Raw genomic sequence first — 13,109 nt, 5'->3', positions numbered from 1 at the left:
CAGATTACTACGAAAATGAAATTAGTAATACTAGTAGTTAGCATCAGCCCAGGTTCTTTTAGACAAGAATTTCCAAGTACTTTATAAGCAGTAATTAAACTGTGCAGGCCTGTGTGAGGTACATGCTACTGAGTTGATTTTCCTCAAAGAGTGAGTGGGGGCATTGATGTTAAGTGACTTGTAACTTGTCTAGTTCACTCAGTGCGAGAGAAGCAGGAGCCAAGAGATGAATCCAGTAATCAGAATCCTAGGTCTCTGTTCTGCCATATACCAAATGGCATTGCAGATTTCCCCACTTTGTAGGGTAATGTGCTTTTATGTTTCTCCAAGTGGTTAGTGTGATTGAAATTGTATGAAACTTGTGGTAGTGTTCATCCACAAAAAAAAAAAAAAAAAAGGAAAAGCTTCTCCCATGAGCAAAGATGTTGGGTAAATAATGATTTTTCAAAGATACCTAAGGGGGGAGGAAGACAGTCTGCTCATAAAACTGTGATCTTAATTAGATTTGTGCCCAAAAATATTTAGATTGGCCTATGTAGGGATTTCATATTGTTCCTCTAAAAAATAAGTCTGGAAAAGTTCTCATGACTTATATGTATTAGAATATTTCAGTTTGAAACATAGTTTTTTTTTCATCAACAGTAGCTCAAATTTATTTTTTTTTAATTTTATAAATTAATTTTTATTGGTGTTCAATTTACCAACATACAGAATAACACCCAGTGCTCATCCCGTCAAGTGTCCCCCTCAGTGCCCGTCACCAATTCACCCTCACCCAGTTTGAAACATAGTTGATCTAGGTAACTTTTTTTGAAACATTCAAGGATTCTTTTTCTAGGTTAAGCCTTTATCTTTTAAGAAAATCAGTCTAGTGCTGCCCACTTAAAATATAATGGGGTTTTTTATGTAATAGATGGTGAATTTGAATTTACTTTAATGCAATTCCAAATGCCTTAAAACAGTGAACACTGAAATAATACTGGCTTTCAGACAAATAGGGAAACTATTTGTTCTAATTTGTGCTATTACTCACGAAGTCAATAATGATTTTATGAGTAGTATCTATTCATTAACATTACGAAACTTCAATTAGTTGTAAATTTTCATGTATTTAACAAAACCACTACAGAAATAAATGAAATGCTGATCCAGCTATATCTTTCATAATATCTCTGTCTCTGGCCATTTCTTCATAAAAACATTATTTTGAGTTGGTAGGTAAAGAACACCTACAGCCAGGAAAGTATTAAGGGAGAGGTTTCTACAACCAGTAAATTAAGATCTAGGGCAGAGATACTGCAATTTTACTGTCATATCTCACACCTGTTATCAGCTTCCTTCAATCACTCCTTGGGGGATCCCTGGGTGGCGCAGCGGTTTGGCGCCTGCCTTTGGCCCAGGGCGCGATCCTGGAGACCCGGGATCGAATCCCACATCGGGCTCCCGGTGCATGGAGCCTGCTTCTCACTCTGCCTGTGTCTCTGCCTCTCTCTCTCTCTCTCTCTGTGACTATCATAAATAAATAAAAATTAAAAAAAAATCACTCCTTGGTATTAACAGGATTTCTAGTAGGAAGAAGAATACAGCTGGCAATGGTACCAGCAATGTAAGTAAAGCATCTCTCATAGTGCCTCACATACAGTGGCTAGTCAGCAAATGGTTCGTCACCTTGCCCACAGCAGTCTCAAGACTTTTTGAGATCAAAGGAGAACAGATTTCTAGACTGCTGTGCACTATAAGGAGGGCTCAGCAAAGCAGCCAGGGAGTTCTCAAGCCAAAGTTGGTCAATATAGGAATTCCACGTCTCCCGGAAAGAAATGTGCTTTAGTTTGCCCCACATTCTCTACCTAAGCATGTTGGATGCACGTGGGCCTCTGTGTAGAAGCCATCACTTCAGAACATGGTGGCTGGAACTCTCAGTCAGTTATATTCCCTGAAATACGAGTTTTGCCAAGTCCATTTTCATGGCTCAGCAATTAAATATTTTAAATTGTTTTAAAGATAGACACAGAAACACATCTCCTTGATTCCAACCTCTCAGGATGCTGTTGTATCCCCTCTGATCTTGTCCAACTTGTTCATTTTACAGATTAAAAAACAGACCCAGAAAAACAAGATCAGTATAGATACTTTCCTAAACAGGCATTTGAAGTAAGGAAAACATCAACATGTGCCCTTTGTGAGAACTGAAAAGAGTATCAGTTACCTGTGAGTAAAACCAGCATAACTGACCATGTTCTATATTTAGAACCAGTCTTTGGAGTAGTTGGGTTTTGCTTCCTGTCATTTTGGTGATGATTTGTCATCCATCTCTCTTTTCAGCAGGATTAGACAGTGCCAAATCATTTGATTGATAGAGGCTACTAAGAGGGCTAAACAGAGAAAAATTTCTCTCTCTTTTTTTTTTAAGGTTTTATTTATTTATTCATGAGAGACAGAGGGAGAGAGAGGCAGAGACACAGGCAGAGGGAGAAGCAGGCTCCATGCAGGGAACCCGACATGGGACTCGTTCCCAGGTCTCCAGGATCACACCCTGAGCTGCAGGCGGCACTAAACCGCGGCGCCACCAGGGCTGCCCTAAACAGAGAAAAATTTTTATACTATATTTGGGCTTCACGAAATATGTACATATATGATCTGAATATGGGAACTGTGTTCTAAGCCTCCACTGGAAAACAGTGCAGTATAGTGTGCTGTTAATAATTTGGGGTCAGATAGCCCTGTATTTTGGTTCTTTTGGCTACTTATTAATTCCGTGACCCTGGGCAAATTATTCCTCATTAGTAAAATGGGGACTTAATAGTACCTAACTTCAGTGAATTGAAAGAATTTTAAAGCCACCATTAACTTTCATCTGGATTATTTTAGTAATGTTCTAATTCATTTGGATTATTTCAGTAGTCTTCTAATTGGTCTACCTGCTTCTGCACTTGTTCTCCTATAATTTATTCTTCACAGGCAGCCATGATGATATTCTTAAGATGTAGATTATATTTTGAGTAAATTATACTGAAGTCACTTGGATATCTCTATGGAAAAACATGTATCTTGACCTCCCTCACCCCCACCAATCTACATTAAAAACCAAATTCAGGTTTAGATGTGAAAGACAAACAGTAAAGTTTTCAGAAGAAAACATGGTAAAATAGATTTGTAACCTTGGTATAGGCAGAGGTTTTTTAAACAGTACATATAACAAAAAGTGAACAAATTAGCCTATATTAAAATGAAGAATATCTGTTTATCAAAAGACACCATTAAGAGAGTGAAAAGGCAACCTATAGAAAATATTTACATAGAGAAAATAAAAATCTTGTATCAAAAATACACGAAGAACTCCTACAAATCAACAGGTAAATGACAATCTAAAAGGGAAAAAGTGGACAAAATATTTGAATGACCCATTCCATTATAAAATACCCAAAGGTCCAATAAACATGAACTCACTGTGACTTAACTACTAGTAACTTGGTTGCCAAAAGTGTCCGTTAAGTCTTCCACTGCATTAATAAATAAATCTACAACAAAAGAGTTAATTGTTCCACAGATCTCCGTACTAATAAGAATACCAGGAATATCATCGTTTTCTGCACAGGTTTTATTCTGTTTTCTGAGAGTTCTTTCTCATAATAAGGTAAAATAACGCATCTCTTTACTTTCTCCTTTATTCCTAAGTCTCTTCACTGAGACTGGACAGTGTAATCTTGCTTCCATCTTAGCCTGATAGTTCTGCAAGTATTAAAACGCACAAGACTGCCCTTTCAGATACTCTCCTCTCTAAGCTAACATCTTGGTTTTAGCTGATCTGATTTCCAAATCACTTACCATTCAAGGGAGAAGTTAGATACCTGCTCAGTTACTAACAGTTACTCAACTGTGTTTTAATATATTAAAATTACCTACATATAACATATAAATGTAATACTTAGCAGAAAATCATAATAAATAGTTAAAGGTGTTATTTTTTAGACACCTGAGATAAAATAGAGATTCATTTTAATTCATGGAAATAGTTTTTATAAACAAGTAATTTTGAAAGCATTAAAGATGAATGTCCTCTAAATCTCAGACTGACTATGCATTATTATATTTCAAGAGTAACCAAATTTCTAAGTCCCTCAGAAATAACTACTAGTTCCTAATAAATGAAAGGTGGAATGAAATGAAAATGTATTTACATTTCAAAATCTGTTTGAATAGGTTAAGTATCATTTTAAAAACAAACTATCAACTTCCCATTTCAGAAGAAACGTTTACTCTGATGTTTTTAGCTTATGTTAAATTAGTTTTCCTTCTCTCTGATTTGAATATCCTTGTGAAAGGAATAAGTTTACAAAGTTTAATAGGCACAGGAAAGTAGGCTTAAAAGCTTTTTCTTAAATAACAATATCCTCCACACTCTTTCCTGCAGTTAAAATTGTATTGAAAGTGGTTTAAAAACAGAGCTAATACTGATCTCTTACTTTGTTCCCTTTTCTAGTTGAACAATTGAAAAATAAAAGTTTCTTACTCTGGTACATTTGAATGAAAATTAACAGACCTTGTTGTTTAGCTTTAAGTCTTTATTAGTTGTTTAATGTTTCAGGAAGAATTTGCAAGGTAGAGAGGGCCTATTGAGTATTTCAACCAGTAATAAATTGATGCTATATTATGGTGAAAGACAAATATAATCTTTTTTTTAACTCTGGTGTTTGTTGAAAATGTTAATATAGTCTCCCAATTCTATCCTGTCAAGTACATGAGACATCATTTGTTGTTAAAGGCATTATTTTCTTAAAGTTGAAGACCCGTTGGGGCGCCTGGGTGGTTTAGTCAGTTAAGTGTCCAACTCTTGGTCTCAGCTCAAGTCTTGTTCTCAAGGTCAGAAGTTCAAACTCACGCTGGGCCCCTACTTAAAAAAAAAAAGATATACTGAGAATGATTTTTAATAAATTTGTTTATTTGATTAAAGTAATACCTCCAAACCATAAATATGTGCTGTTATTTTCCCTCAGTAATCCTGAGTTGGCATTTCCCTTCAGTCTCTGCCATCTTCTTGGTTCAGCCCAGTTTCTGATCATTTTGATGAGGCCCGGGAATGTATGCCACCATTGCAAAAGTACCATCTTTTCGTGGTTTTGTGAGGTTGGATTCCAAGAGTAGACGAGTAGAGCCCAGAACCCCCATATATCATCTTGACTCTTAAACGCAGTCTTACTTGTAAAAGATACATCCTTAGAGAGTTACAGTCTTTTCCTTTCATTCCATATGGATATGTTGCAAATTAAAGCTCTTTATGTAGAACATACTGCTTTATAGTGAAACTGTGAGGCAAATAGACCACATTAATTAACCTTTTCTCATAAATCTGCATTTTTATGTGTTGATGTTACCTCACCTGAAATCTGTGGTTCAACACTAATAGCCAGTAAGTGATTTTAAGACATGTGCTATAATGTCCTAATGGGTTCCGAAATTATACCCTGAATTATTACAGTATTTTCTAATAACTAGCTTTGTTATTACAAGGATTATTTTGTATATTTAAGGAGTCATTATGTGCCAAATTTAGAGTAGCAAGATTTTATATCAGTTGGCCACTGTGGCATGTATACGTCAGTGAAAATAATCAAATATTAGTTCATATGTCTCCTAAGTTTTTTTTTAATTTTATGCACTATATCAGCAAATAATTTTGAGCATCCCATCTATGTGTGGAGTTTTAAAATTTGATAAACTATACATTTTTATATAATCACAAGCTAATACCTCAATTTATAGTATATAATTATGGGGAAGTTTAAAAAAAGTAATTTTAAATATTTTGGATAATTGGTCATATTTAATTATATTGTTACTGTTTTTACCTTGGGATGGAGAAAAAGAATTAGCTCTATTGTCATTGTTTATTTGTGTCTCCATCTTTAATATTAACATCAAACTGTGATCTTTACAGAAGTCTTTTTGAGCAACATGTCTTATTTGTGAGACTGCTTAGTTAAAACCTTTATATTTAATATTTGTAAATTTACTGAACAGTATATTGAAAAGCAAGTAAGTAAGAACTGCTGCCAGTATCAGCACTGTGGGACATCTACTCTCCCTCTAGAACTGGCTCATAACATTTCTGACATTTAACTATCCAACTTTTGAACTGCAGATATACTCCCAAAAGGAATTTGTACACATTTCTGGGAATATAAATTGGCATGATGACTTTAGAGAATAGTAAGGCAATACATATAAAGTTGAAAGTATGCACCCTTTAATCCAGCTCCACTTCTTTGTGTCTATCCTTGAGAAAGTCTTACGTATGTATAACACATGTGCGAAGATACTTGTTTCACCATTCTTCCTGATAACAAACTAGAAACTATTTCTCAGTAGGAGAATAGATCAGCTGTGGGTTTTATTTGTATAATGGGACATTTTATAGCAGTAAAAAGGAATAAACTAGGTGTCTATTATCAACATGTATCTCAAAAGCATAATATTGTGTGGAAATGCACATGTCAAAAGGGATAGATACTATATAATCCCATCTGTTTAAATGTATTAAACACAAACAGTAATGTGTATTGTTTGAGTACATGAATACATATTAAACTTTCAAAATATACATGGGAACCATATATTCTAACCTTTTGCTAATGGTTATCTTAGGGTCTAGGGTGAGAATTGAACTATATCTACATTGTTTTAATTTTTGAGAGAGAAAGGAGAAGGAGGAGAAATACTCAGTCTAAGCAAATATGGGAAAACATTATTCTCCCTACTGGGTAGATCATATTGTTGGCTATATAGATGTTTGTTCTCTTGAATATTTTTTCACTGTTTCACAATGGAGGATATTTAATAAAACACATGCTATTCTATAAAAGCTAGAATTTGTTAAACTGACTGGAATGATAGTAAGTTTTCTTTTAATTTTACTTATTGGATTTTATCTTCTTGTTTCCAATTTATACTGTGTACTTCCAAATCACAACGTAATTACTATGAATGGTCTAGAAGTTGAATTGATTGTCAATAAATGAGGATTTTTGTATAGTTATTTTCTTTGTTTTATAGGAAAAACATCAGAGAGAGGCTCATTTTCCCTGTACAGCAGAGACACCGGATTACCAGGCTGTCAAGTAAGTTTAATAAATACAAAAGTGAGGTTATTTTTAACACATACATAAAAACTTTGATAGAGGAGGTAGAAATTTATCCAATTTCACCATAATTTGTGCCTTTAATGTGTAACCAAATGTAAAATTTTAAACATATTTTCTTCTTCCTCTGCTTAAAATGGTTTTTCTTCCCCAATTCAACAGACTTTCTCTACCATCAAAGATTTTTATAACTCACCTCCATCTAAATTGGAAGCAAAGTAACAATTATCTTGCTACCCCTTTCCAAAGTGCTTATCATATCTGGAAATGATTTTTGCATATTTCCTCAAAAAAAAGTGGAGCTGCTGATACATTACATGAAGAACATACAATTGCTCTGTGTAGTTTTACTGTCCTGTAATTTTTTTTTAAAGATGTTATTTATTTATTCATGAGAGACACAGAGAGGCAGAGACATAGGCAGAGGGAGAAGCAGGCTCCCAATGTGGAATTCTGTCTGGGACCCTGGAACCATGACCCAAGTTGAAGGCAGACTCTCAACCACTGAGCCACCCAGGTGTCCCACTGTCCTGTAATGTTAAACTTACTGATGTTCTAAGTATTTTCATTTCATTCCTACACTCTAGCCAATTCTTTAGGCTTCCAAAAGTCTCTTTGACTCGGAAGCATTGTTTCAGTTCTTAGCATGTTGTAATTTTACAGCCGTTTCTCTGCTTATTTTTTTCCCCTATCTTTAGAGAGAATCCTAAACACACAGCTCACCTGTAGATTCCCAACAGAATCAAGCCAAAAAAGAATAGAAAAGAAAGGCAGCATGTATGAAATTTATTTTCTGCTGTCTACATGGCTTTCATGAGGTCCGCCCTAATTTTAGACATGGCCATTGCACCAATTTTAACTCTTATTCTAATAGTATTACTCTATCTAATATATTTCCTGTAATTGTGCCATTCAGAATCAGAACACCTAGGTTCAAATCCAGTCTTTACAAGTTACTGATCTATGGTCCCTAAGAAAAGTCATTTAACTGTCAATCCTATCTTTACATTGACTTCCTCATTTGAAAGGTAGAATTAGCAGTTTTGCTTCCACCTACTTTGTAGGTCTCTGAAGGTTAAACTGCATATACTTGTGAAAGCCTATATTTTACAAAATGCACATTTACATTTTTTCCCATGCATATAACCTACAAAACAAAAGCTATTTGGTTTTGGGGAGGTGGTTTATTTCTGTATTATTCGTTCAAGTCATTATATTCACAGTCTCATCAGAAAAGATCGTTGTTGTTCCATGAAATGCCTCATATTGAATCTCTGAGAGTTCTCACTTGGCTTTGGGAAATGAGAGAAAATCCTTAGCACAACCCCATCACAGTAACTCATGACTCTAGTGATTTTTTTCTCCTTTATTCTTACCAGTCTCTGTACATAGATTGGGAAGTGTTTGTATGTAGAGAGAACACACGTTTAAGAGTGCACATGGATAAATGCTACAGCGGAGGAGTTAAAACAGTGCCCAGTAGTGGTATATGTGGTATATGTAACAGTGCCCAACAGTGGTATTATAATATGGTAACTTGCATTGCTTTTCTTTGATCTGTTAAATCATTCTTGTGTTCCTGAGATAAACTTCACAGAAGCTCTTTTGAATCCTTAATACTATTTTTTAAGACACGAAAAAGATTTGAGAGCCACTGGTCTAATGTTAACACTGTTGCTAAACTTGAGGGAAAAATGGTTGTAAGCTCTTAGAAACTACAACTGCATCTAACATACCAGAGAAACTACAACTGCATCTAATATATCAGTTAATGCTTATATTAATGAGTTTCCACTTATATTTTTTATACTCTCTTGGCAAAGATATTGTTGTGGTAAGCTCTATTCATATAATTTTCTAGTTTTGAAAGACAAATCTTAACAGTATTTCCGAAGATTGGTATGTGTTTATACCAGATTTAATTCCTTTCTTTTCATGATTTTTATTTATTTTAATTCTAATGTAATTAACATACAGTGTTATATTAGTTTGAGGTGTACAATACCAGATTCAATTCATATCAGAAAACATTTATTTTAAACCTAGATGCATAGCACTGTAATAACAATCACTACCATTTACTGAATTAAAATCCTTTTAACAGCACCCAGTTTTCAGATTGGAAATGGATGTTCTCCAGAGGTATTAAGTAATTTGCTCAAGGCCATGCATCTAGCAAGTGGTAAACCTACTAAACACATGATTGATGCTTTTAACTACAGTATAACAGTCTCCAGTTCCTAGACTATGCCCTTACTACCATTTCATTTTAATTTGTTGAGGAGGGACCTGGGAATTTATATTTTAAACAACTGCCCTAGTTGAGACTAATTCACATGGACTGGGGATTATGCTGTGAGAAACCCAGTTCTTTTCTATATGCCAAATATAAACATCTACTGAGTATAAAAAAGGGAGAAACTATAAGATCAGTGTTTAACAATTGTTTATAACCCTTTGGAAAGATCAGGTAGCCTATGGAAAAGAGAAACAATGTTACAAGAATGTATGAAATGTAAAATAATAAAATTGCTATATACAAGAAATTTAAAAGTATTCAAGTGAGGGGAAAATTTGTTAAGAACTCACAGAACTCATTTGTAAATAATTAATAATTAACTCATTTGGGCATGAGCCCCAAAGAGGAAGCCCAAAATTCAGCACAGAGGACAGATTTTACTGCAGCAAAGACAAATAGCATCAGTGAAGATAAGGAGGGCATGGCACTTAAAACAAGTAAAATAATTCCTCACTGTGAAAGGAACAATGACCTTGCTGTTTATTATTGTTACTTAGCTCTGACTATGCTGCAATTGGGAGACAAAATTACAATGGATGGCACCAGCTGATTTGAGGCCTAAATACTAAATAGTAAACTCAGGATATTCAAGAGTTAAATAAGATGTATCACTCCTATCCAAGGAAAAACCTGTATTCCAAACAGTATTTGTTATTATGGGTCATAAAGACAATACACTAAAATAACATATTGACTGCCATTTTGTGTTATGTATTCACAAATATCATAAAAATCTTAACCACGCAATGATAATAAAAGGAAATGTAAATAGTGACTGCAAAATTATATCCAAATGCCACTTTGAAACCATTTTTCTTCAACATAATCCCCAAAGGAACATTAGCCCTGCTATTAATGTACATAAAATGCTGCTGACATTCTACAAAATTCAGTCTAATTTAATAATGCCTGATGGGCCTTGCTTCATGTAAGATGATGTAATAATATGTTGCTAAGTGGGTCTCATATTACTTTCATGGCAATCCCATAACTGACGAGCCATTAAAAGGAAACTGGTGTAGTGATATTACTGGAAACATTGATAGATCATTCTGCAATCAAATTTTTTTAATTGATTGAATACAGAACATAGAAACCATCATCTTTATTAACTATAGGTATGATATTTCACCATGATGTGATAAATCCTTTTATCATTACAACGGCTTTTCACTGATATCTGTTAAACAAGTTTGTATTCAAGTAATTTACATAAGTTTCTCTTCTCTCCAAGTGTTCAAACCCAGAAGAGACAGGGTCTTGGTTTTTTCAAAGAGGTTTAAATTTCATCAGCATTCAGATATTATATGCTTTAGAAAATGGCAAATAACTTTAAACTCAGGTAGTACTTAGTTATTTGGAAATTTACCCATACCATTTGCTTCTTAACCATCCTCTTTTCCCATTATAGCCAGTCTCCCTATATACAGAAATTTAATAATGATAAAATAAATCATCAGAGTCAGTACCTCAGGAAGATACAATAATGATAAATATGTATGTACCTAATAACAGAGCTTTAAAATAAATGAAGCAAATATTGATAGAATTAAAGAGAGAAGTAAACAAATATAAAATTATAATTAAGTGTTTGAATACCTTTCTTAGCAACTGACAAAATAGACAAAAAAACTTGGTTCATTTATTATCTGCTACCTTGACCTCATTGATATTTATAAAACTTTATTCCCAACAAATGAAGAATATACATTGATTTTGAGGGTGTATGTTATATTCAACAAGATTGAGTCATGTGCTAAATTAATCCATAAAACTAGTGTCAATAAACTGAAAAGATTTGAAATCATGCAGCATATTCTCTGACCAGAAGAGAATTAAATTAGAAGTCAGTAAGATACTTAGAGAAACACTAAATATTTTAAAATTAAACAACCCATGGGTAAACTGTGATTTTAAAAAATTAAAAGTAAATTAGAAACTATTTCTGATTCAATTATAGTGAAATATGGTATAACAAAATTTGTTGGTGTAGCTACAGCAGTGCCTAGGAGGAGAGGTATAGCTTTAAATGCTTGTATTTAAAAATAATAATAATAATAGATCTGTGGTATACAACCTGAGGTTCTGCCCTAAGAAGCTAGAAAATGAAGCACAAAATAAATAGGAGGCAAATAATACAAATAAGAGCAGAAATCAATGTAATACTACAATAAGAAAAACTAACAAAACCAGAATTTTTATTTAAAAGGATCCATAAAGTTAACATCTCTTAGCTAGACTGATTAAGACAAAGTGGGAGAGGGAAGGGGAAAGAGCACAATTTACCAATATCTGCAATAGAAGGGAGGTTAACATTATAAACCATATATACATGAAAAAGATAATAAATATTGTGAATAACTTAATTCAATTAATTTGACAACTTAGGGGCAGCCCCAGTGGCTCAACAGTTTAGCACCGCCTTCGGCCCAGGGCCTGATCCTGGAAACCTGCTTCTCCTCTGCTTGCATTGAGCCTGCTTCTCCTCTGCCTGCGTCTCTGCCTCTCTCTCTCTCTCTGTGTCTCTCATGAATAAATAAATAAAATCCTTTAAAAAAAATTGATAATTTAGATAAGATAAATTTCTTCAGAAATACCATAAGGACAAGGTGAAAGAAACTCTGAATAGCTGTGTATCTATTAGTGAAAATAAATTAACTTCAAAAATCCACAAAGAGTGATGAGCACTGGGTAATGTATGGAATTGTTGAATCACTATATTGTACACTTGAAACTAAATAACACTGTATGTTAACTATATTGGAATTAAAGTAAAATAAAATAAAGAAGGGAGGGGGAGTAAAAATTGTTTATGAGAGAAAACACATAAAACGCTTGAGGGTCATGATTTCATTGGTGAATTCTTTCAAATGCTCAGAGGAAAAAAACCCCAATCTTCTAAAAACTATTTTAGAAAATAGAGAAGGAGGAAACACTTTACAGCTCATTTTATGAGGTGAGCAATAAAACCACACATGTAAGTTTGGCTGAACATTTCAAATGTTTAGTTCAGCACATTAACAGAAGTAAGGAGAAAAACAATATGATCATTTCCATAGATGTAGAAAAGATATTCAACAAAAATGAAATATTCATAATAAAACCTCCCAACAAACTAACCATAGAAAGCAGTTTCCTCAGTTTGATAAAAGACCTACATGAAAGATCTATAACTAACAGCATACTTAATGGTGAAAGACTAAATGTTCCTCCTCCCTACTCTAATATTAGGAACAAGGTAAGAATTTCCATGCTCATCACTTGAATTTTATGTGCTGGTGTAATAAGTCAAAGCAAAAAGATAAAATTTGGAAAAGAATAAATTAAGGTGAATTTGTAGATGACATGTTTGTGCATGTGGGAAGTCCAAAGGAATCATCAAGAAAACTTTCAGGGGCGCCTGGGCGGCTCAGTCAGTTAAGCATCTGCCTTTGGCTCAGGTCATGATCCCAGAGTCCTGGGATCAAGCCCCACATCGGGCTCCCTGCTCAGCAGGGAGTCTGCTTCTCCCTCTCCCCCTGCTTGTGCACTCACTCTCTCAAATAAATAAATAAAATCTTTAAAAAAGAAAAAAAGAAAACTTTCAGAACTAATAAACCTCTTGCTTTGTCACAGGGTATAAAGTCCATCTAAAAAATAATTCTATTTTTACACACCAGCAATGAACAATTAGA

The 13,109-nt window shown here is 34.0% G+C and overlaps 1 protein-coding gene across 8 annotated transcripts in view; it reads left to right on the top strand.

The window, feature by feature from the left end:
- The window catches only part of TCF12 (transcription factor 12), a 375,082-nt gene that overhangs the window by 251,325 nt on the left and 110,648 nt on the right, over positions 1 to 13,109 (top strand). For all 8 annotated transcript variants that reach the window (XM_055319710.1, XM_055319706.1, XM_055319716.1 and 5 more), the window contains one exon: positions 7,051 to 7,115. In XM_055319710.1, the coding sequence (XP_055175685.1) occupies positions 7,051 to 7,115 (65 nt within the window). The remainder of the gene's footprint in view (positions 1 to 7,050; positions 7,116 to 13,109) is intronic.

Source organism: Nyctereutes procyonoides, unplaced genomic scaffold (assembly GCF_905146905.1).
Source record: "Nyctereutes procyonoides isolate TBG_1078 unplaced genomic scaffold, NYPRO_anot_genome, whole genome shotgun sequence".
In the NCBI taxonomy this organism is placed as follows: Eukaryota; Metazoa; Chordata; class Mammalia; order Carnivora; family Canidae; genus Nyctereutes; species Nyctereutes procyonoides.
This window is presented reverse-complemented; position numbering and strand designations above follow the sequence as displayed.